The sequence below is a fragment of the Somniosus microcephalus genome, chromosome 10, assembly GCF_052327205.1.
Source record: "Somniosus microcephalus isolate GS21.2 chromosome 10, FLI_Smic_1.0, whole genome shotgun sequence".
In the NCBI taxonomy this organism is placed as follows: Eukaryota; Metazoa; Chordata; class Chondrichthyes; order Squaliformes; family Somniosidae; genus Somniosus; species Somniosus microcephalus.
This window is the reverse complement of record NC_140996.1, coordinates 199,096,539-199,123,170: the sequence shown is the minus strand read 5'-3', so window position 1 is coordinate 199,123,170 and position 26,632 is coordinate 199,096,539. Positions and strand designations below refer to the sequence as shown.

The 26,632-nt window shown below is 44.8% G+C and overlaps 1 protein-coding gene across 1 annotated transcript in view; it reads right to left on the bottom strand.

The window, feature by feature from the left end:
* LOC147111989 (copper-transporting ATPase 2-like) overlaps positions 1–26,632 on the bottom strand; it is a 122,401-nt gene that overhangs the window by 46,614 nt on the left and 49,155 nt on the right. The window contains 3 exon segments of the mRNA XM_085999439.1: positions 9,057–9,184; positions 21,134–21,225; positions 22,283–22,516. Of these exon segments, the coding sequence (XP_085855565.1) occupies positions 9,057–9,184; positions 21,134–21,225; positions 22,283–22,516 (454 nt within the window).

Below are 26,632 nucleotides of genomic sequence, written 5' to 3'. Positions count from 1 at the left end.
GGGGAACGAGTCTTCATTTTTCACGAGGGATGGGTCCTCATGGTTCGCGAGGGATGGGTCCTCGTGCTGCGTGAGGAGTGCGTCCTCGTGGTTGTGAGTCCTCGTGTTGAGAGAGGAGGGAGTCCTCGTGGTATCCCCGCAGGGCGCGCTCCGATCTTGTGGGCCCGAACATGCTGTACCCTGCGCTTGGAGAGATTTATACTTGCTGTTGCGTTGGACGTAAAGGCGGACGACCCGTGTGGCGGTAGAAAAGTCGAATACGGAGACCGTAAGCAAGTGCGTGGTCTGCGACGCATCGATGTTCTCGGCGAACAGGGCTTCTACTTTTACAAAGCACGAGGGCGGTTGTTTCTCCCTGAATTGCGGTAGCGACAGCGGAACGGCTGGTGCTTCCATGGCGTACTTCTTTTGTGAAAATTGTTCACAAAAATCGGGGTCCGGCTGCGTTTGGTCCGTGAAAAACGGGATCACCTCCAGGCTGCGTTTCCTTTGCGAATACGTTCGCAAAAGCGGGGTCACCAATGTAGGAATTGGTGTTCGTCGGCCGTCTTCTGTGAAGATGAGGTTCAGGCTGCACGTTGCTTCCATGAAAATCGTTCACGGATACGGGGTCACCAATTGTAGTGTAGGAATTGATGAGCTCCTGTACTCACGTCGTTGGGTCACCAATTGTAGGAATTCGGGTTGACCTCAGCAGGTATTGGACGAATGCCTACTAAATAATCGAGTTCGACTTCAGGAGAACAATAAATAAGTTCTTTAATGCAGGAAGCAGACGAAATACAGCAGATAAGTGAGATGGTTGCAGGAGCGCCGTAGAGTAGGTCTTTCCCCAGTGGGGACGCCACGAGGACAGGGTCCGCAGTCCTGTGGAGAGCGTGATGACGTCATCACGCTCAGTCGCAATTTCCCGCGCTTCGGGTGTCACGTGACCGCGTCGTGACATTAGCGCGTTCGCCCGCGCTTGGGGCGGTCACGTGACCCGCGCCGATATGTCGGCACGTTTACCCAGCACGGAGGCTGGCCGTTGAGGCCGAAGTCGCGGGAGCAGGAGCTGGAGGCCGAGCTGGGCCGGCGCTTGCTGCGGGAGCTCGCGTCGGCTGGCCGATGTTGTGGTAGGCCGGGCTGTGCCGGCAGCCGCCATGGAAGGCTGAGCCGGGCCCGTGGCCGGCGCGCGTGCGTCACGTTATGCGTGATGTCAGCGCGTTAGGTCGCCTCTTAAAGGGGCAACGGCCCAACAGGTAAGTTACATACAAACTAGTTAGGTTAAAGTGAATTATGTACATAGTTAGTAAGGGACAACCGGTGGTACCGCCACAGGGGGTTATTTTGGTGAAGGAGAAAACAGGCACTAAATGGGTACTATGCTAATACTGTTTGAAAGTCTGGTTTTAGCATGCAATTTTGGGGCTAATTTGAGGATTACCATGATTTAAACTTGCCTGGGAGGTGCTAAAAAACACACCTACTGGTTTAGCACTGAAGCGCTGATTGGAAGCAATTTTCCTGGAACAGTATATGTAGCCTCCTCGCACCCACTTCCACTAAAGGTGTGGAGTGCACTGGCTGACACAAAACAGAACATTTCAGGATGGCTCAGGGACCGAGGGAGAGGGCACACAGGTTCTCAGACATGGCACTGGAGGTCCTGGTGGAAGAGGGATGTCCTGTGCCCGCAAAGGGGGGGGGGGGGGGGTGGCGTGGGGAAGGGGCCACCTCGTCCTCCTGTCCCTCTCTCCTGCTGCTCTGCCTGGCCTCATTTCCTCCTCTAGACCAAGGGGAACCCCTAGCAGGGTGCCCATGACCAAGCACTCTCTTTCATAAAAACATAAGAGCAGGAGTAGGCCATATGGCCCCTCGAATCTGCTCCACCATTCAATAAGATCATGGCTGATCATTGACCTCAACTCTACTGTCCCGCCCGATCTCCATATCCCTTGATTCCCCTAGAGTCCAAAAATCTATCTATCTCACCCTTGAATATACTCAAAGACACAGCATGCACAGCTCTCTGGGGCAGAGAATTCCAAAGAGTCACAACCTTCTGAGTGAAGAAATTCCTCCTCATCTCGGTCTTAAATGGCCTACCCCTTATCCTGAGACTATGCCCCCTAGTTCTAGACACTCCAGCCAGGGGAAACAACCTCTCAGCATTTACCCTGTCAATCCCCTTCAGAATCTTGTAAGTCTCAATGAGATCCCCTCTCATTCTTCTAAACTCCAGAGTATCGGCTCACTCTGCACAATCTCTCATCATAGGACAGCCCTCTCATCCCAGGAATCAATCTAGTGAACCTTTGTTGCACTGCCTCCAAGGCAAGTATATCCGTCCTTAGATAAGGAGACCAGAACTGTGCACAGTACTCCAGGTGTGGTCTCACCAAGGCCCTGTACAATTGTAGCAAGACTTCCTTACTCTTATACTCCAACCCCCTTTCAATAAAGGCCAACATGCCATTTGCCTTCCTTATTGTTGGCTGTACCTGCAGGCTAGCTTTCTGTGTTTCTTGCACAAGGACACCCAAATCTCTCTCAACACCAACATTTGAAAGCTTCTCACCATTTAAAAAATATTGTTTTTCTATTCTTCCTACCAAAGTGAATAACCTCACATTTCCCTACGTTATACTCCATCTGCCACCTTACTGCCCACTCACTTAGCCTATCTATATCCCTTTGCAGACTCTGTGTTCTCCTCACAACTTACTGTCCCACTGAGCTTTGTATCATCAGTAAACGTGGATACATTACACTCGGTCCCTTCATCTAGGTCATTAATATAGATTGTAAATAGCTGAGGCCCCAACACTGATCCTTGCGGCACCCCACTAGTTACAGCCTGCCAACCTGAAAAAGATCCGCTTATCCCTACTCTCTGTTGTCTGTCCGTTAACCAATCCTCTATCCATGCTACTAAATTACCCCCAACCCCATGAGCCCTAATCTTGTGTAATAATATTTTATGTGGCACCTTATTGAATGCCTTTTGGAAATCCAAATATACTACATCCACTGGTTCCCCTTTATCTACCCTGCTAGTTACATCCTCAAAAAACGAATAAATTTGTCAAACATGATTTCCCTTTCATAAAACCATGTTGACTCTGCTAATCATGTTATGATTTTCTAAGTGACTTGATACCACTTCCTTAACAATGGATTCCAGTGTTTTCCCAACGACTCATGTCAGGCTAACTGGCCTGTAGTTCCCCGTTTTCTCTCTCCCTGCTTTCTTGAATAGCGGTGTTACATTTGTGACCTTCCAATCCGCTGGGACCTCAGAATCTAGGGAATTTTGGAAGATCAAAACCAATGCATCCACTATCTCTTCAGCCACCACTTTTAGAACCCTAGGATGTAGGCCATCATGTCGAGGGGACTTGTCAGCTTTTAGTCCCATAAGTTTCTCTAATACTTTTTCTCTACTTATATTAAGTTCCTCACCCTCATTAGACCCTTGGCTCCCCACCATTTCTGATATGCTTTTTGTGTCTTCTACTTTGAAGACAGATACAAAATATTTGTTTAACGTTTCTGGCATTTCCTTATTCCCCCATAATAGTTTCTCCTGCCTCAGCCTTTAAGGGACCAACGTTTACTTTTGCTACTCTATTCCTTTTTACATACTTGTAGAAACTCTTACAATCTGCTTTTATATTTCTTGCTAGTTTTTTCTCGTATTCTATTTTTTCCCCTTTTATCAATTTTTTTGTCAACCTTTGCTGGTTTCTGAAACTCTCCCAATTCTCAGGCTTACTATTATTCTTTGCAACATTATAACCTTCTTCTTTTAATCTAATGCTATTCTTAACTTCTTTAGTTAGCCACGGTTGGATCACTTTTCCTGTGGAGTTTTTGTTTCTCAAGGGAAAGTATTTTTGTTGAGAATTATGAAATGTTTCTTTAAATGTTAGCCACTGCTTATCTACCGCCATACCTTTTAATCTATTTTTCCAATCTACCTTAGCCAACTCGCCCCTCATACCTATGTAATTGGCTTTATTTAAGTTTCGAACTTAGGCAAGTCACTCTCAAAATTAAATCATATTATGATCACTCTGCCCCAGAGGATCCTTTACTATGAGATTGTTAATTAACCCTGTCTCATTACACAATACAAGATCTAAAATAGCCTATTCCCTGGTTGGTTCCATGACATATTGTTCGAGGAAACTGTCCCGAATGCAATTCTGAACTCGTCCTCCAGACTACCTTTGTCAATTTGATTTGTCCAGTCTATATGAAGATTAAAGTCCCCCAAGATTATTGCATTATCTTTGTTGCAAGCTCCTACTATTTCTTGATTAATATTCTGTCCAACGGTACAGCTACTGTTAAAGGGGCCTATATATTACTCCTACTTGTTATTCCTCATCTCCACCCATACTGATTCTACTTCCTGATCTTCCGAGCCGAGATCCTTTCTCGCTACTGTCCTTATGTCATCCTTTATTATCAGGGCTACTCCCCCTCCTTTTCCATTCTGCCTGTCTTTTCAAAACGTCAAGTATCCTGGAACATTTAGTTCCCATCCTTGGCCACCTTGCAACCATGTCTCTGTAATGGCTATTAGATCAAACCCATTTATCTCTATTTGTACCACTAGTTAGTCTATCTTGTTACGAATGCTTCGTGCATTCAGATAAAGAGCCTTTAATTTAATTATTTCACCATTATTCCCTGCTTTGACCTTATTCTCTGCTGCACAGCTACCATTAAACTCTCTGTCCCTTCCTGTCACACTCTGCTTATTTTTACCCAAATCGCTACACTGCTCTATGGCCTTGATCTTTCTCTTTCGATTTCTAAATTTCCCCTCACCTGACCACTCCCCCCACTTTTTTTCTTAGTTTAAAGCCCCATCTACAGCCCTAGTTATTCGATTCGCCAGGACGCTGGTCCCAGTCCGGTTTAAGTGGAGACCGTCACGACGCAACAGCTCCCTCGTTCCCCAGTGCCCCATGAATTGAAACCCCTTTTTCCCACACCACTCTTTGAGCCACGCATTTAACTCTCTGATCTGCTTGACCCTATGCCAATTTGCACGTGGCTCAGGTAGTAATCCAGAGATTATTACCCTTGTGGTTCTGCTTATTAATTTAGACCCTAGCTCCTCAAAGTCCCTCATCAGAACCTCATTCTTAGTTCTACCTAGATCATTGGTTCCTACATGGATCACGACAACTGGATCCTCCCCTTCCCACTCCAAGTTCTTCTTCAGCTGCGAGGAGATATTCTTAATCCTGTGCCCAGGCATGCAACACAGCCTTCGGGACTCTCTTTCACAGCTGCAGAGAACAGTATCTATCCCCCCGACGATACTGTCCCCCACCATATTCCTTCCTTCTCCCCCAACTTGGATGGCCCCCTGTACCACAGTGCCGTGGTCAGTTTGCCCATCCTCCCTGCAGTCCTTTTCCTCACCCATACAGGTAGGAAGTACCTCGTACCTGTTGGACAAGGTCCAGGGCTGAGGCTCCTCCATCACTACCTCCTGGTCCCCATACCTGCCTGACTTGCAGTCTCACCCTCCTGTCCCTGACACTGAGGAACTCGAAAGTACTACTTAACCTAAAGGGTGAGGCTGCCTCCTGGAACAAAGTGTCCAGGTAACTCTCCCCCTCCCTGATGCATCGCAATGTCTGCATCTCATACTCCAGCTCAACAATTCAGAGCCAAAGTTCCTCGAATTGCAGACACTTACTGCAGATGTGGCACTCGGGATTGCGAAGCTCTCCACAAACACCCACATGCTGCAGTTACATAGAAACATAGAAGATAGGAGCAGGAGTAGGCCATTCGGCCCCTCGAGCCTGTTCCGCTATTTAATGAGATCATGGCTGGTAATCCAAATTTAGTACCCGGTCCTTGCTTTCTCCCCATATCCCTTGAACCCTTTAGCTTTAAGAAATATAGCTAACTCCTTCTTGAATATATTTAATGAATTGGCCTCAACTGCCTTCTCTGGGTGAAGAAATTCCTCCTCATCTCAGTCCCTTATCCTTAGACTGTGACCCCTGGTTCTGGATTCCCCCTCCATCGGGAACATCCTTCCTGCATCTAGTCTGTCTAGTCCTGTTAGAATTTTATAAGTTTCAATGAGATCCCCTCTCATGCTTCTAAAATCTAGCTAATATAAGCCCAATCGACCCAATCTCTCTTCATACGTCATTCCTGCCATCCCAGGTATCAGTCTGGTGAATCTTCGCTGCACTCCCTCCATGGCAAGAACATCCTTCCTCAGATAAGGCGACCAAAACTGCACACAATACTCAAGGTGTGGTCTCACCAAGGCCCTGCACAACTGCAGCAAGACATCCTTGCTCCTGTACTCGAATCCTCGCGCTATGAAGGCCAACATACCATTTGCCTTCTTAACCGCCTGCTGCACCTGCATGCTTACCTTCAGCGACTGGTGCACAAGGACACCCAGGTCTCGTTGCACTTCCCCTTTTCCCCAATCTATTGCCGTTCATATAATAATCTGCCTTCCTGTTTTTGCCACCAAAGTGGATAACCTCACATTTATCCACATTATACTGCATCTGCCATGCATCTGCCCGATCACCCAACCTGTCCAAATCATACTGGAGTTTCTCTGCATCCTTCTCACAGCACACACGCCCACCCAGCTTTGTGTCATCTGCAAACTTGGAGATATTACATCTAGTTCCCTCGCCTAGATCATCATTTATATATATTGTGAATAACTGGGGTCCTAGCACTGATCCCTGCAGTACCCCACTTGTCACTGCCTTCCACTTGGAAAAAGACCCGTTTATTCCAAATCTTCGCTTCCTGTCTGCCAACCAGTTCTCTATCCAAATCAGTACCTTACCCCCAATCCCATGTGCTTTAACTTGGCACACTAATCTCTTAGGCGGGACCTTATCGAAAGCATTCTGAAAGTCCAAATACACCACATCCACTGGTTCTCCTTTATCTATTGTACCAGCTACATCCTCAAAAAATTCCAGTAGATTAGTCAAGCATGATTTACCTTTTGTAAATCCATGTTGACTTTGTCCGATCTGGTCATTGTTTTCCAAGTGCTCTGTTATTACATCTTTTATAAAGGACTCTAGCATTTTCCCCACTACCGATGTCAGGCTTACCGGTCTATAATTCCCCATTTTTTCTCTACCACCTTTTTTGAATAGTGGGGTTACATTAGCTACCCTCCAATCCATGGGAACTATTCCAGAGTCTATCGAATTTTGGAAGATGACCAGCAATGCATCTACTAATTCTAGGGCCATTTCGTTAAGTGCCCTAGGATGTAGATTATCAGGCCCTGGGGATTTATCGGCCTTCAATCCAGTCAATTTCCCTAACACCATTTCCCTACAAATACTGATTTCATTCAGTTCCTCCCTCTCATTAGACCCTATGTTTCCCGACATCTCTGGGAGTTTATTTGTGACCTCCTTTGTGAAGACAGAACCAAAGTATGTATTTAATTGGTCAGCCATTTCTTTGTTCCCCATTATAAATTCCCCTGATTCTGACTGCAAGGGACCTACGCTTGACTTCACCTATCTTTTTCTCTTCATATTGATCTACAGAAGCTTTTACAGTCAGTTTTTATGTTCCCAGCAAGCTTACTCTCACTCTATTTCCCCCCTCTTAATTAATCCCTTTGTCCTCCTTTGCTGAATCCTAAACTATTCCCAATCCTCAGGTTTGCTGCTTTTTCTGGCCAGTTTATATGTCCTCTCCTTGGATCTTATGCTATCCCTAATTTCCCTTGTTAGCCACGGTTGAGTCACCTTTTTTGTTTTATTTTTATGTCAAACAGGGATGAACAAATTCTGTAGTTCAACACACCACCTGCCCTGCCATCTCTAATCTTGTTTTATTTATTAATTAATTAGTTAAAGATTTTATTCAATCGATATTTTAGGTTTATTGTTTGATTATTTTATTTAGTTTAAGTTATTAATTTAATAAGTACTAGCAAGTTACAGTTTCTCAGCTCTTAATTTAACCCTCTTCCCAAACTTAGAGAACAAAAAGGAGCTGTAATACTCACCAACCAATCACCTACCTGCTCTCCTGTGACGTCACTCTTTGTTGTTGTTTTTGAATCGGAGCCTCGCGCTGCCGCTGCTTTAATTCAGCTCCGCTCTCGGGCCGCTCTTTATGCTCTCACAGCTGCTTTAATTCAGCTCCACTATCGGACTGCTCATTATTCTCACGCTACTGCTTTAATTCAGCTCCGCTCTCGGGCCGCTCATTATCCTCACGCTACTGCTTTAATTCAGCTCCGCTCTCGGGCCGCTCATTATCCTCTCGCCACTGCTTTAATTCAGCTCCGCTCTCGGGCCGCTCATTATCCTCACGCTACTGCTTTAATTCAGCTCCGCTCTCGGGCCGCTCATTATCCTCACGCTACTGCTTTAATTCAGCTCCGCTCTCGGGCCGCTCATTATCCTCTCGCCACTGCTTTAATTCAGCTCCGCTCTCGGGCCGCTCTTTTCGCCTGGCGACTCCTGTAAGGTGTCCAATAAGGTAGAGTAGCACAGCACTCACTCTCTTCAGATGAAATCCTCGGAATAAATGTTAATAAGAGTGTTGAAGTCTTTACAAAGTGTCTCAGAAAGTCTCCCGCTGTGTCTCAAAAGTCCTCTTCAAACCTCCAGCCGCAAGTGAACAGTGAAAGCTGAGCATAGCTTTAAGTAGCGCTTGAAATCCTCAGGAATGACTTGTTTACTCCTGTTCTGCTGGTCGCTGTTAGGAGAGATCATTAATTGAAGCGCTAGCCACCAAAATGCCATGCAGCCTCTTATGAGCGCTAGCAGGCAATTTAATTGTCAATCAGACTCTTAACGATCCTCTATGTGGTCGTTCCCATCATGCGCTTCAACTCCTTTACCAAGATGGCGTCTTGCACTCAAGGCAGGCTAAACCAACGTTGCAGCTCAAGGCCCCATCTTGGCCACCTTAGAGGTTCTTTACCTCCTAAAGTATCTGGGAAAAATCACCCCCATTATGATGACATCTTTAAAAGGAACACATTGGAAGAAGCACATTAAACAAAGAGAATCAAAACATACCGGTAATGAGAGATTCATCTGCCATGGAAGTGCCTTCTATTACTTTTCCATCCACAGGGAACTTGCCACCAGGGACCACCTTTATAATGTCACCCCTTTGGACAAGATCCACAGCTACCTGCTCCTCACTGAAAGAAACAAAATCAAAGACAATATTTAGATTTGTGTATTTCAGATTGCAAAATATTCAGAAAGCTGCATTTTCTGTTATAAACATCGTCATCCTCCACATCCGTTAACAAATGTTAGCAATGTAAAGGCTGATGTAACCCACCATTAGAGAAAACCTCCTGCTGGTTTCAGAAGTCACTAAAATATCAGAAATGCTTCCTAGATTCCAACAACTGTGGCATGTAAGATATATTGAATCATAATTTTTTATTTTTTTTTATTTTTTATATAGTGCCTTTCATGTCCTGAGGTCATGGAACTAACCTTGCGATAAATCTGGGGTCAGCTAACTTGAATATACAGAAGCATGCAGGCTATCTAAAACTGGCCAAGTGACTGGGGTTAAGCCTCAAATGGGTGCTAGATGGCTGGTCCGACACAATGTAGCACTAACTGTCCTCACTGGTGGCACAATGAATATCTGCATCCGTTGGCCCGACACCTCGAGACCAGTCAGTGCATCCAAAGTGGATACATTGATCAGTGGCCTTCAGACCTTGGGGGACTGTTTGGAGAGAACATTGGAAACCATCTTTAGAGCTTTGGAATGGCACTTCTCAAGATCTGCAGGATCTAACTGACACCATCAGGTCTACCCTCCCAACAATCAGTGGGCACTCAGATCCAGGACCCAGTGTAAGTTGAATGACTAGAATCCACTTTCATATTGCCATCATCATTCCACATCAGAGTTCGTGACTTTTCCAGCCAACATGCCGCCCCCACCCCCACCCCCCACACAGATGCCTGCTCATGTAGGTGGTAGCATACAGGACCAGGCTGCCCACACACCTGCAATAGGAGAGATGAGGGCCACTTCAGTCCAAAGAGGCTGAAGATAATGTAGCACAGTTAAACACCACTTTGCCCCTATTCTCAGCACCAGGATAGGTTTAAAACTAGTACAGAGAGGCACCAGAAGAAGGGGTGCTGCTAAAAGGCACCTATTGTAAATATATAGTTGCATAGTAAAACCACTTTGTGATATGAAGCCCAGTGTTCTAAGGTATGTCTACACTTTGTTTTGCACTTGCCTGGTTCCATTCTTATCTATCTAATCGTAGCCAGAAAGTCATCTGCAACGGCTTCCCTTCCCACTCCTGCATCGTTAACTCTGGTGTCCCCCAAGGATCTATCCTTGGCCCCCTCCAATTTCTCATCTACATGCTGCCCCTTGGCGACATCATCTGAAAACACACCGTCAGTTTCCACATGTACGCTGACGACACCCAGCTCTACCTCAGCACCACTTCTCTCGCCCCCTCCACAGTCTCTAAATTGACACACTGCTTGTCCGACAGCCAGTACTGGATGAGCAGAAATTTTCTCCAATTAAATATTGGGAAGACCAAAGCTGTTGTCTTCGGGCCCCACCACAAACTCTGTTCCCTAGTCACTGACCCCATCCCTCTCCCTAGCATCTGTCTGAGGCTGAACCACACTGTTCGCAACCTTGGTGTCATATTTGACCCTGAAATGAGCTTCCGACCACATATCCGTGGCATAACTAAGACCGCCTATTTCCACGTTCATAACATTGCCGGTCTCCGCCCTTGCCTCAGCTCATCTGCTGCTGAAACCCTCATCCATGCCTTTGTTACCTCTAGACTTGACTATTCCAACGCACTCCTGGCTGGCCTCCCACATTCTACCCTACGTAAACATGAGGTCATCCCAAAACTCGGCTGCCCGTGTCCTAACTCGCACCAAGTCCCGTTCACCCATCACCCCTGTGCTCGCTGACCTACATTGGCTCCTGGTTAAGCAACGCCTTGATTTCAAAATTCTCATCCTTGTTTTCAAACCCCTCCATGGCCTCACCCCTCCTTTTCTCTGTAATCTCCTTCAGCCCAACACCGCCCCCCCCCAAAGCCCCGATATATCTGCGCTCCTCAAATTCTGCCCTCTTGAGCATCCCTGATTATAATCACTCAACCATTGGTGACCGTACCTTCAGCTGCCTAGGCCCTAAGCTCTGGAATTCCCTCCCTAAACCTCTCCGCCTCTCTTTCCTCCATTAAGACGCTCCTTAAAACATACCTTTGACCAAGCTTTTGGTCATCTGCCCTAACTTATGTGGCTCGGGTGTCAATTTTTTGTCTTATAACACTCCTGCGAAACGCCTTGGGACGTTTTACTACATTAAAGGCGCTATATAAATACAAGTTGTTGTTGTTCAAGAGGATGCTTGGTGCCAGTTTTTTTTTTTTTTTTTAATAAAAGGGGCATGCAGTTCCTTCTATGTCTCCTTCGTGAACCGTTGCCTCCTTAAGCAAGTCTCATCGATATAATCTCGAGGGAATAGTGTGATCTGTAGACTCATGTGGAAGGGCATGTTGGTAGTCTTCTCCTTTGGTGTAGCCTTATCCTGCGTGCCTCTGTCATTTCCTCTTCCACTTGCTCCTGTTCAGCCTCCATTGTAATGACATATATGGGAATGGCTCCATAGCTAAAGGGCAGAATGAGAGAAATTTCCCTGCCTGAAACTACTGAAAGGCAGTTTGCAGAAACCTCCCTTACCAGCACAGCTTAAAAAAGATATTTTTCCTATTGCTTCAGTCAAAAGCTGACACTTCAGACCAAAGGCTATGAACTCAACCACTTTCCCCTTTGGACAAGTCATGCAGGTATTTTAAATGGCTTAAGTTAAGTCAGGTGCTATTTGTAATGTATGTACCTTTAAGGGGGAGAACTACTTTTTACAGCTCATGTATACTGTAGTACCGGCAGTGACCACACCTGTATATAACGTTGAGTAGTAATCTGTACAGTTCAGTTGCAGTCTGAGCCACGTTGAGTAAACACCGTTTATACCGTTCTCCGCAGTCTGTGTCTGATTATACACGGACATAACAGTGGTGACGAGGCAGATTCGAACCTACCTGCAACTCTGCATCACCTCCCAGGGATTCGCTCCTGGAGAACAGTGGAAGAAGGTCGAGTCCAGAAGCACGGGCGTCGACCACGGGCAACCGCCCAGTCATCCAGCGGAGATTTGAGCATCGCAGGGGAGGCTGTCGAGAGCCAGGCTTGGCTTTCCAGTCACGGTGGTCCAGCGAAACGGGCTGGCAACAGGTACTGCGCAGACCCTTCCCGGACAGCGGCGGGCTAGAGCCCGACCGAGCGGCACAGAAAAAGGCCGAGCAGCGTCGATGGGGGGGGGGGGGGGGGGGAAAAGAGAGGGCAGAGCGCACAGGGCGCAGCCGGTGTTCAGGACCGGGCGGCGTCAATGGGGGAGAGAGACGAGAGAGAGCAGAGCGCAGCCGGTTTTCAAGGGCCGAGCAGCGTCAACGGGGGAAGAGAGGCGCGCAGGAAAACGTGAGGCGCTGCCATTGCCACGAGGACCGCAGAGAGCGAAACCCACAGGGCGTCGCCATTTGCCACGAGGACCGCCGAGAGCGGCGTTGGCAGCAGCGCGGGAAACGCCATTTTAAGCCGCAGCGGGGAAGAAAGGAAAGCGCGGGAGACGCCATTTTAAGCCAGTCTAACCACACCCAAAAATGCCGAAGAGTGGCAGTATCACAGCATCGACAATGAAGTCGAAGATTGGACGACATATGTCGAACGCATAGAAGTATACTGCAAGGCGAATGAAGTGCCAGATGACAAGAAAGCGCTGGTATTGTTGAATTCAATGGGTGCAAAAACGTATGGCTTACTACGAAACCTAGTAACCCCAGAAAAGCCAGTAGAAAAGGATTTTGAAAATATATAGTGTCAATCCTACAGGACCACTTAAACCCCACACCGCTGCTGATAGCAGAAAGATTTAAGTTTCACAAAAGGAACCAGCATAAAGATGAAAGTAATGCTGAGTATTCAACAGAACTGCGCAAGCTATCGAAACACTGCCAGTTTGGAACGGGACTAGCAGATACTTTAAGGGACAAGTTTGTGTGTGGGCTTCAAAGTGAAGGAACCCAGAAATGGCTTCTATCAGAAAAGGACCTTACGCTGGAAAAGGCTTTCAGCATTGCGGTATCATATGAAGCAGCAGCACGGGGCGCTGCAGAAATACAACAGAGACCGCAAGAATATGGCACAAACGAAATGTCATATGGAACAGAGAAGCGCTATCGCTGTGGCACAACAACACACGACCAGAATGATTGCTGGTTCAAAGACAAAGTCTGCAGACAGTGTGGAAAAGTAGGACACATAGCACGAGTCTGCAGGTCGGGAAAGCAAACCAGCAATAAGAAACTGACCAAAGGAAAGTACAAGGAGGTACAGAAGATAACGGAGAATAGTTCAGATGAACAAAAGAGTGATAACGACTCCGAAAGCAGGGAACTGAGTTGTCTGAAACTACATAATGTGATCACAAGAGAGGATCACCGAACCATTTGGGTCACTCTCAAGATAGCAGGAGTCCAGGTAAAGATGGAATTGGACACCGGATCAGCCCTAACAGTCATAAACCGACGGGACTACGAGCAGCTATTCTCACACATACCCTTGAGAGACACAAAAATTATTTTGAAGACGTACACGGGGCAAAAAGTCTACCCCAAAGGAAAAATAAGGGTGACTGTTATATAGAACTGTAAGGAAACAGCAAAACTAGACCTGTATGTATTGCAAGATGGAGGACCACCATTACCGGGACGTGAATGGATCCGGAAAATACAATTGGATTGGCATTCCATACAGGCACTGACTGTGGCTGACAAAAAGGATGACGACGTCACACCTGGGTGACTGTCAAAGATCCTAACTGACGCGAAAGAAGTGTTCCAGCAAGGACTCGGAACACTAAAAGGCATGACAGTGCCGATTAAAATTGAAGAAAACACAAGTCCAAAATTTTTTTAAGGCCAGACCGCTACCTTATGCGATTCACCCAGCCGTCGAAGCAGAGCTGGAGAGTCTGGAACGTTCAGGTGTACTGTCCAAGGTAGACTGGAGCGAGTGGGCTACACCCATCGTCCCAGTGATGAAAAAGTCGTTGAGCAGCGCGCCTGGGGAACCAAGGAAGGTTCACATCTGTGGGGACTTTAAGGTAACAGTGAACCCGGTCCTTCACACCGTACAATATCCACTTCCGCGGATTGAAGATATTTTCGCCTCACTATCTGGAGGGAAACGCTTCACTAAGATTGATCTGGCCCAGGCGTATCTGCAAATGGAGGTAGAAAAAGCATCAAAGAAATACCTCACAATCAACACCCATAAAGGTCTCTACCAATACAACCGGCTGGTATTCGGGGTAGCATCAGCTCCGGCTATTTGGCAGAGGGTGATGGAACAAGTCCTGCAAGGGATCCCAGGGACCCAGTGTTATTTGGACGACATCCTGGTCACGGGTGAAAATGACAGTGATCACCTTGCCAACCTGGAGCAGGTGCTCACTAGATTGCAGGAATATGGGCTCCGAGCTAACCGCCCCAAATGCGAGTTTTTTAGAAAACAGATCTCGTATTGTGGCCACGTTATCGATAAAGAGGGGTTACATAAGTCCCCAGAGAAGATTGAGGCTGTAGTCAAGGCTCCAGCACCGGAAACTGTGTCACAACTGCGGTCGTTCTTCAAGCTGGTAAACTACTACCATAAAGTTCTTGCCAAATTTGTCTACAATACTACACCCACTGAACACCCTACTGCAAACTGGGGTGCCATGGAAGTGGAGTGACGAATGTAGACGAGCTTTCCAGAAGAGCAAAACACTAATCACATCGAAAGAGGTATTGGCCCATTACAACCCAGCATTACCAATTCGGTTGGCATGTGATGTGTCACCCTACGGCATTGGAGCGGTGCTGTCGCACAAATTCTCGGATGGCTCAGAGAGGCCAATAGCCTTTGCGTCACGATCACTAACCTCAGCCGAGCGTAACTACGCCCAGATTGACAGGGAGGCCCTCAGCCTAGTGTGGGGAGTGAAAAAGTTCAATCACTATCTGCACGGGCAGAAATTCACCTTGCTGACTGATCACCAGCCTCTTGTCTCCATTTTTAATCCAAAGAAGGGCGTTCCAGTGATGACTGCGCAACGACTACAAAGATGGTCACTTTTTCTAGGGGCGCACCACTATGAGATTGAATACAAGGGCACGAAACAGCATGGAAATGCTGATGGGCTATCACGCCTGCCACTGCCTACTGTGGAGGAAGCACCAGCAGTGGATCCTGTCAAAATATTCCATTCGACTATAGTTGAATACCTACCGGTAACTAACGCGTGTATCGAAAAGGAAACCCGAAATGACCCGACACTGTCTCAGGTATATGATTTGACGGCGAAGGGATGGCCAGCACATGGCGACTCACTGTTGCCAGCATTCTCGACAAGGAGAGAACAGCTGTCAGTGTGCCGGGAGACCTTGATGTGTGGATCCCGAGTGGTAATTCCACCCAAGTTAAGGGATAGAGTGCTCAATGAGCTTCACGAGGGTCATCTGGGAGGGGCAAAAATGAAAAGCCTAGCCAGGGCTTGTGTGGTGGCCGGGAATCGATAAACAAATCGAGGACCTGACCAAGAGCTGCTCAAGATGCCAGAAAGTCCAAAATGCACCACCACAGGCTCCTCTACACCCATGGGAGTGGCCCTCATCTCCATGGCAACGGGTGCATATTGATTTTGCTGGTCCATTCATGGACTCAATGTTTTTAATAGCCGTGGATGCGCACTCGAAATGGCCTGAGGTCATCAAAATGTCCTCCACCACCACGGAGAAAACTATTGCAGTCCTACGAACCATTTTTGCCAGGAATGGCTTGCCAGAACAAATTTGCTCCGACAACGGACCACAGTTTGTGTCCGAAGAGTTCCGGAGGTTCTTGAAAAAGAATGGGGTAAGGCATTACACATCCGCCCCGTATCATCCAGCCACAAATGGATTGGCTGAGAGGTTCGTACAAACCTTTAAGAAGGCAATAAAGGCTATGTACAATGACAACATTCCGCTGCAGCACAAGGTGGACAATTTCCTGTTCGCCTACCGGAATGCGACACATGCAGTCACCAACCAGGCCCCAGCCATGATGTTCTTTAACCGAAGGTTAAGATCTCGCCTGGATTTACTCAGACCAAACGTACGAAGAGATGTTGAGAGTAAGCAATTCCAGCACATCCATGAGAAGCCAACAAGGAGCTTCAATGTAGGGCAACCAGTCTTGGCCCGCGACTACCGAACAGAAAAATGGCAGCCAGGAACGATATGCACACGGCAGGGCCCACTAATGTACACAGTGGACGTTGGGGAGAGCATTGTGAGACGCCATGCTGACCAGATCCTAGAGTCACAGGAACAAGTCAACCCCATGCCTCGCCCATACGTACCTGGTGATGAACCCGACGTACAGGTAGCATCTACCCCAGAAACAGTAGCATCGGAAGCTGATGAACCAACCGACGACAGGGGGCCAGAATCGCCTCCGCACCAAGAGCGAGATACTCGGGAAAGGCGCTATCCAGAAAGGATCAGGAAGCCTCCCCAAAGACTGAATTAATAAATAGACTATTTTCAGCTAATGTTGCATGTTAAAAATGTTGATTGTAATTAGTTTGACATTTAATTGTTAAATGAGTGTTATGGTACTGTTAATCTAAAAGGGGAGGAATTGTAGTATGTACCTTTAAGGGGGAAGAACTACATTTTACAGCTCATGTATACTGTAGTACCGGTAGTGACCACACCTGTATATAACGTTGAGTAGTAATCTGTACAGTTCAGTTGCAGTCTGAGCCACGTTGAGTAAACACCGTTTATACCGTTCTCCGCAGTCTGTGTCTGATTATACACGGACATAACACTATTCCGGTGTAAATGGAGGAATTTCTGGGTCAGCAGCTTTTGCCCTCATTCCTGTTATTTCCATAAATGCACTACTTTGAGACGGGCACATCTTCTGCTAACACCTGGGTCCACTGGAATTTAGCGTGTATTGTAAAATGGAAACAACTGTGGCATTTCTGACTTACACTTCAAATTCCAGATACTACGCTAAAACTATACCACTTTTGCACCTCCGCCAAAAAAAAAAAAACCACAGTATTTCAGGCCCATATAGCTTACTAGTTACTGCAGTGAAATGCCATGAATATGAATGCGCAGAAAAAAAATTCCATGACACACTCAATGCATAGTATTCCTTAATAATCTGGTGAAAATGATGTGAAGGTCCATCATTTTTTTTCCGGTCTTGAGAATAGCCAGGGTCCAGAGATCAAAACAGTTCTGACGAAGGGTCATCGACCTGAAACGTTAACTCTGTTTCTCTTGCCATAGATGCTGCCTGACCTGCTGAGTATTTCCAACATTTTGTTTTTATTTCAGATTTCCAGCATCTGCAGCATTTTGCTTTTGTCCACAGAGATCAAAGATTGATATGCTGAAATTCGTCATTTGAAATGTTTTGCATTCTTCTATCCAAAACACCTTTACCACAAAGCAAGGACCAAGGCAAGACACTGAAGCTACACACTAAACCTGGAGGATGGAATCAATCATAGGAGTAACCATACTTGACCAACCTACAATAGGAAAAAGCTAGCCTGTTTGTTTGTTTCCCCAACTCAGCGATTTCATCACTCCAGCTGTTGTATACTAACATATTTGCCCCATATTTTGTGTAAATCCAGGTTTAAACAGTAAAAAAGTGATTGCCACATGAACCAGCAGTACAGACATGCTGTATGTTGTGAATAGAAACAGTTGATTTATGATAAAACATTGTGTTTCATTATCTAGTCGACCTGTGTGCTAATAAAGCTGTTAGTTATGCTTCCTTTAGGGAGGAAGATAGGTTAATCAGGACGCTTGGTTTCCACTGAGGTGTTCTAATTAAGCGGCTTTCACTGTAATGGACGAAAAGTTAATGATATTGAAAGATGAACATTATGTGTGAAAAGCTTTAGGAAAGGTCCTGAAAGTGTCAGGTATCTTCTCAGCATGATTTGTATCATTTCATTCTTGTGTGTGTGAGGAGGTGGAACATATGGATCTTTGCTCCATGCAACAGGGCATCTTGGACTATCACTGCTTGGTGCAGGTGGGCTAGTTTAGCTTTGCGCATAATACTCAGATTAACAAGAGATGCATGCTGGTTGCGTTATTGTTTTTGATGCATCAGCTTCTACTGAAACCCTGAATTCTCTGCAATCAAAATGAACTGCAGCAAGTAGGCACAAGACATCAAGTGAGGGCTACAATAGTGATGCACCCTGCAGTCAAATAACCTGCCAATGTGTCAGCTGTGGCTCAGTGGTTAGCACACTCGTCTCTGAGTCAGAAGGTCGTGGGTTCAAGTCCCACTCCAGGGACATGAGCACATAAAGCTAGGCTGACACTCCCCAGTGCAGTACTGAGGGAGTGCTGCACTGTCGGAGGTGCCGTCTTTTGGATGAGACGTTAAACCGAGGTCCCGTCTGCCCTCTCAGGTGGACGTAAAAGATCCCATGGCACTATTTCGAAGGAGTTATCCCTGGTGTCATGGCCAATATTTATCCCTCAACCAACATAAGAAAAACAGATCATCTGGTCATTATCACATTGCTGTTTGTTGGAGCATGCTGAGCGCAAATTGGCTGCTGCGTTTCCCACATTACAACAGTGACTACACTTCAAAAGTACTTTATTGACTGTAAAGCGCTTTGAGACTCGTGAAAGGCGCTATATAAATGCAAGTCTTTCTTTCTCTCAATACGTAGTGTCTGAGCTCACATGAGTAATAATGGGTGAGGTAGTAGATAGCTAGCATTGGTCATGGAACTGTACTCAGCAAGGAGTCAGCACCTTTAGGACGGGGAGGAAGAAAAGAACATTGGAGAAGACGGACGAGAGAAAAGAGGGAATACTCAATTCAAATTATTTACATAAATGTTGTTTCAAAATAATATTCACTTTTTTAATGCTCAAAAATTCATTTTTTTTTTAGAACTCCAGTCTCCAATCATATTTTAAGAATTTTTTTGCAATTAAAAGAATCTCCATTTTAGGTAGGGCGGTGTTATGTTGTGTGCAGCCTTTTTGCTTTCATTTGAAATTTGGTACATGTGATGCATCTTTTTATTAAAGGTCTTCCTCTAATTTACTGTACATATCATGGAAGTTACTGTGAACAGCCTGCCATTTAGCCTATTTAATGGAGCCAGTAGTGTAATAGTTGATGGCTATTGTCACCTTAACGGCACTTGCCAACATAAAAGGTCATACATAAAACATTCATACATTTTGTATTTGTGAGCATGTTTTATTCAGAAGTTATTTGCTGAATCCACATAGCCTTGGGCATCTACAGTAGGTTAAAGAAAAGATGGGGGCCTCTATTTTGAATTCCCTTCTCCCTCTCCTAACTCATGTAGCTGTTTCTGTATGACTGATTTCAGTTAAGAAAAAAACACTTTGGTTACATTTTTATGCTCCTCAGGCAATATGAAAATCAACTTTCATGTTTCACAAAATACCATCCAAAATCAACAGTGGAAATTGCAGCTGCATCAGATGTTTCAATTTCATAGAGGAGATTAATATGGCTCTTAAAAACGTTAGCAGTTCACGTAACTGCCATTCATTCAAGCAGAGCAAAGAAACTGAACTAAATTATGGCAATTCCACACTGATGCTGAACCTATCCAAAAGATTAACACCAAAATAGAAATCCTAGACCATCATGAGTGCTATCCACAGTCCACTGTCCAACACCAGTAAATGTAACCTCATGAGGCCACGACAAGAAGAACAATGTCTGTTCCCAAGCTGCCAAGAAGTTTGAAGCATTAAAGATACCAGTAATTTTTCTCTTTTATTTTCTCTTCTGGATCAACTTCAGTAAGATCAACTCTCACTTAAGAGCAGCCTGTGCGTCCTTCTACAACACTGTCATGACATTTTATTTTATTTCTCTGGAGTAGGTACCTTCTCCGGGAGAATGGGTCAACACTTTGGTTGGAGGAAATAAACAAACAGTGATTTCACTGCCCTGTCAGATACAAAATATGGTCCCATAATTTGAATCCATGGATGTTCAAAGTTCCTTACTTATCTCGTAATATGACAAACTCAGTTAGATCATCCACAAAAATGGCCTTTATGGTGACAAAGCGAGTCAAAGTTGCTTTACACAAAGTGAATTGATAAAATCAAAGTAGACATTAGGTGTAACAGAATACATTCAGTAGTTTGAAATGTTTTACTGTATAGAAATTTCAATTAAGATCAATTTTTATTTTGGAAAATAGGTATTTACATTAGAAATGCCTGAAGGGTTACAAGTATAGGGAAGCATTCAACAGTGCAGTATGTTGGCGCAGCATGGATTGGTAGGTCTCTGATATGAAGCATATTACTGGGGAAGGTGTTAAATGGAGGCAAGCCTCTTCCTTGTCTTTTGTAAGGGGATGTGAGGGAACTTGTATACAATTGCAGCACAGGTCAGCATGTACCATTCTTGTGCAGCTCCTAGAGTCTGCTTACAGAATGAGATGGGCAGAGGTCTTAGAGCAAGTTGGCTAACATCTGTACAAGAAAATGGTATGTGATGGGGAGAAACATAGAAGATAGGAGCAGGAGTAGGCCATTCGGCCCTTCGAGCCTGCTCCGCCATTCAACGAGATCATGGCTGATCATCCAAACCCTAGCACCCGGTCCCTACACCGACAGCCATCCCACCCAAGCCCTATCCCCGTAACCCCACGTATTTAATCCCCCCTAACACTAAGGGTCAAATTTTTATCATGGCCAATCAACCTAACCCGCACATCTTTGGACTGTGGGAGGAAACCGGAGCACCCGGAGAAAACCCACGCAAACACGAGGCCACAAAGATGAGTAAAAGTGAAAAACAAAACAAAATTAATGCAATTATATAAACATACTAGGTTGTAGCATTTAGCTAAATTAAATTTCATTCAAAATATTTACTGGCGCTCTTTACAACAGGTTCAATTCAATTTGAAAATTTACCCTAGTATGGAGTTGTCTGTTCCCAGTGTTACCACTATAGCCTCTGCAGCCTGAAGGGATAACAGCTTAGCCAGTGCTTCTGATGTCTTACTCTACAACAAAAAGGAGTGCAAAAATAATTAGGAAGTGTGGTATTCCCATTAAAAAAATTCCCATCCCTTTGCAATGTCTTCCCCCTTGCCCCTCCCCTTATCTTTCCCATTATATTCCCTCCCCACTTCCTTTCCTCCCTGATATGCATTCCCCACCCTTTGGTATCTACTTGTCCACTTCCCCAAGCCTAACCGAGTCTGGCAGCTAACGCACTAGACAGTAGCCACTTATTTCCGTGTGCGCCCAGTACCATTGGCCAAGATTATCGTCTCTCTACGCTGGAGATGGAACTCCTGTTCCCCTGAGAGTTCCCAACACCAGTGTGCAGAAGCTGCAATACAGCCTGAGAATGCCGGTATTACACAAAGACACAAAGTAGAGGAGTGGGGTGTTGGTGGGGGTGGGGGGGGGGGGCTACAGAGGAGGTCTAATTTGCACTAATTTGTTCCAGCTGACACCGATATGATGATTGGGTTCCCAAAAAGCTGACCGTCAGCATGAAACACTGGCAGTTGGCATATATGCTAGTGGGTAAAGGCATCGCCTGTAGTAGCCATAGAAACCGGAGTGTCCCAGGTTCTCCCACTGTCTGTGATGAATAAACTAATCTAAGTTAAGCCAGCAGTGGGGGTACTAGAACTGGACTCATGCTTTTGAATTAGGGAAGAGGAAAAATCAGCCAATGTTCACACTTCGTATTACGACTTGATAACCCATGTTGGAAAGTGCAGATGTGTGAACAGGGAATGAGAACATTCTGGCTGTGATGACTTCCAAAGTCCAATACCTTACTAATGTTTACTGTCTAGATCATACATACTTAAGAATGGCCATTTTGATATCCCAAAGACTAACAACCAGCAACAATGAAACTATATCTTCTGCAAGTGTTAGCACCTTCAGGAGAGAAAGGGAGAAAAATTGGGAACTAAAATAACTTTACAGGTAATAGCATTGAACATTCAGTCCAAGTCTTACATGTTCAGTAAAAAGTATGGAACATTTTCACAGATGGAAAATGACTTTACCTGATAAACTATGTAAGTGAATTATTACCTTAGCTACATTTTCCAGCCATCTCCCCAAGGCAATGAAGACAAACAGCATTGGTGGAGTATCGAAGAACGTCAGTGGACTTTGTTCTGCCTTTTCAGCAATGGCCACAATCAGTATCACGCAGGAGTACAAATACGCAATGGTAGTAGCCAGAACGATGAGTACATCCATATTGGCAGTTTTGTGCTTAAGAGACTTGTAGGCTTGAACGTAAAAGTACCAACCTCCGATAAACTTTAAAAAATACATAATAATTAGTAGCTCTACTTCAATGAAATATGTACAGACAGTAAAGCGAATATTCCACTTTCTAGAACATTTTATTCTCATACCACTTGTCAGAAATTCAATTCGCACTGACATATTAGGGTTTTCTGCTGCACAATTTACTTTTTCATATATAAAAGAATTCTCACACAAGCACTCAAGGATAAAGCCTCAGTTGGGCTTTCACTTGAAGTGTTTCTTTGAAGCAAGTAGATTTCTTTGCTAGAATGGCATCTTTTTAAAGCACTATTTAATTGGAGGTTTCAATAACTTGTGAAAGGGCCCAATATTAGTGTAATTAATTTTAATCAGCAGAAAATGGCGACCATTGCAAATCAGGGTTGCTGACCTCCACACCAGATTCTCTGGTCCAGCGACCTATCGAGTAAAGCTCAGTCTCGCATGAGAAAAATTTACCCTATAGATTACTGTGATCACTAAGTAAATCAAACATTTCACTAGTCACGGTGATTTACAAACTTTGATTTGTTAATCACTGGGAATGTGCAAATCTTGATGCCCACTCTACTAAAGTACACTGGATAGATCTTATAAAACAAATCCTGCATTTCCTATATAAGAACTGCAGAAAATAGGTCATTTTCTTGTTTTTTTCAAAAGGTCCAGGAAAGATTATTTCACTTTTAAAGACACCATAGTGACGCATATAAATACTGAAGCACTGTGATCTGCAAAGACCAATAAAGGTGTATTTCATTTCTCTAATATTTTTCTAGGTTGAACTTTATCTGCCATCTGTCAGTCTATCTGTGCCCTCCTGCACAATCAAAAGATGATAAGAAATAGGAGCTGCAGTAGGCCATTTGGCCCTTCGAGCCTGCTCTGCCAATCAACAAGACCATGGCTGATCTTCTACTTCAACTCACATATCCCTTAATTCACAAAAATGTATCGACCTCTGTCTTGAATATACTCAACGACTAAGCATTCACAGCTCTCTGGGGTAGAGAATTCCAAAGATTCACAACCCTTTGAGTGAAGAGATCTCTCCTTATCTCAGTCCTAAATGGCCGACCCCTTATTCTGTGACTGTGACCCCGTGTTCTAGGTTCCCCAGCCAGGGAAAACATTTTCTTAGGATTAACCCTGTCAAGCCCCTTAAGAATTTTATATGTTTCAATTAGATCACCTCTCATTCTTCTAAATTCTGGGGAATATAGGCCTAGTCTACTCAATCTCTCTTCATACGGCAATCCCCTCATCCCAGGAACCAGTCTAGTGAATCCTTGTCACGATTTACCATACCCCTCAATTTGGTCACATTAACAAATGTTAATATTATTCCATCAACTCCCAAGTGCAGATCATTTATTCATAAAGTAAAGTAAAGATAGTCAGTTCATCGCATCTTTCCAGTCTGAGAAACTTCTTTTATTTCTATCTTTTTCTTTCTGCCCTCCTACCATCTCTCTAGCCATGTGGCTCCATTCACCTTAATCCCATATGACATTATCTTCGTCATAGTTTCTTATATACAGGAAACTCTTTTTTTATCCGGCACCGACGGGACCAGCGCGGTGCCGGTTTATCAAAAAGTCTGGATTACAGAGAGTTGTAGTTAAAAGGTACGAGAGCTCCGTAAACAGCAACAAATCCAGGCTTCCCTGTTGCTTAGCAACAGCTGCAGGAACCCCAGCCACAGACCAAGCATCCCTGTTGCTTGGCAACAAGTGCAGAAACCCCCGATTACACAGCCACAGATCCAGGAACGGCCACTAATATGAAGAAAAACTTAACTGAACCTACTCCTGAATTTTGCCAGTTAACCGAGATTTCCGGTTGTTTGGGTGCCGGTAAAGCGAGAGTTTCCTATAGTAGATTATCAAATGCAGGTCGCACTCCACAGATGACATTTTCATGGCAAATCATAAAATGCTTATTTTTATTATACTCAATGCTGCTCTTAACCATATACTTTCCAGGTGTCAGCAAATTATTTAATTTAAATAAGATTCAAATGTTCTAGTTATTAAGATAAGAGTAGTCACCATTTAGAATAAACTCCTAGAAGGAATATTTAACGGTCTGCTGATTAACATCTTTAAAAAAAAAGCGACCCGGATAATGTAAAATTCTAAAAACTGTAATAAAACTGCTGCTACCGTGTGGAGATCGAAGTTCAGAACGAATTGTGAAATGTTATGGACGGATTCAAAATGTAGGCAATTAGTATGTGTTCTTTGCTTGCGAAGACACAAAATGGCAGATGTCAGTAGGGGGTCCTTTGCCTGGTGGTCAGCATGGTCCTTTGTAAGACCACATAGACAGGAAGGAGAAACACGAGTGACAGGGAACTCCCACCCCCACACACATCACAGGAACATGAACGTGTCATGCAGAAGGAACTCCAATCAGGGAAAGTTTGGAGTGAAACTGACCTATCAGGGGGAGGCAGATGGGGATATACAAGGGAGGCCGGCAGAAAGGCACTATAAAGAGATAACCCAGAGGCGGGAAATTCAGAAAGAAAGAAGACAGAAGTGGAAGAACAGAGGCACAAAGAAAGCTGGCCAGTCTATGTTTTTCGACTTATGACTTTTCCTGGACCGATCACCCAGAGATAAAGGAGTATGTATAAAAGTCGGACATAGAGCTTAGATATTGTTAAAGGGTACTTTTATGTACAGTTGACTTGGGATATAGTCAAGAATTAGCATACAAGCACAGTGGCATAGTGGTTAGCGCTGTTGCCTCACAGCGCCAGAGACCCGGGTTCGAATCCGGCCTCGGGTAACTGTCTGTGTGGAGTTTGCACATTCTCCCCGTGTTTGCGTGGGTTTCCTCCGGGTGCTCCGGTTTCCTCCCACAGTCCAAAGATGTGCGGGTTAGGTTGATTGGCTATGATAAAAAATTGACCCTTAGTGTTAGGGGGATTAAATACGTGGGGTTACGGGGATAGGGTGGGATATGTGTTGGTGTAGGGGTTACGGGGATCGGGTGGGATATGTATCGGTGCAGGCTCGATGGGCCGAAATGGCCTCTATCTGCACTGTGGGGTTTCTGTGATTCTGTGAAGTTGCTAGGAATACCATTTATGTACGGTAAATTGGGAGCATATCGATTGCGAGAGAATGTACACGTGAATTTTGAACTGTAGTGTGAATAAAGACCAATTTTATTGATCACGTACTTATCCGTCATTGTTACGCTTATTCGTAATTCTCGAAATCCGAATAGTAGTAAGAGAAAGGCTTATAATATTTGGTCAAAAACAGGTTTGAATGTTTTAACATTAAGCACGGAGGATTATAAAACACATGTGGTTCCTGTGCTGCTAAGATCACAGAAAAGTCATTTGTAGAGTGCAGTTGGTCACAGCTGAATAAGGCAAACTGTAATATTAAACTGATATCTTAAGAGCTTGGGAGTGCAATAGAAATTTTGCAAAGGTTTATCTTCTTCGATCATTACACAAAGCAAAAAAAAGCAAACCAAGCACTAGGGTTTATTTCCAGAGGGATAGAATTGAAAAGTAGGGAAGTTATGCTAAACCTGTATCGAACCTTGGTTAGACCACAATTGGAGTACTGCGTACAGGTCTGGTCACCATATTATAAAAAGGATATAAAGGTACTGGAGAGGGTGCAAAAAAGATTTACAAGGATGATACCAGAAATGCAAGGGTATACATATCAGGAAAGGATGAACAGGCTGGGTCTCAATTCTCTTGAAAAAAGGCTGAGGGGTGACCTAATAGAGGTCTTTAAAATTATGAAAAGTTTTGATAGAGTGGATAGAGAGAGAATGTTTCCACTTGTGGGGAAGAGCATAACTAGAGGCCATCAATATAAGATAGTCACCAAGAAATCCAAAAGAGAATTCAGAAGGAACATCTTTACCCAAAGAGTGGTGAGAATATGGAACTCGCTACCACAGGGAGTGGTTGAAGCAAATAGTATCGATGCATTTTAGGGGAGGCTGGACAAGCATATGAGGGAGAAGGGAATAGAGGGTTATGCCGATAGATTTAGATGAGGAAAAACAGGAGGAGTCTCAAGTGGAGCATAAACGCCGGCATGGACTGGTTGGGCCGAATGGCCTGTTTCTGTGCCATATATCCTA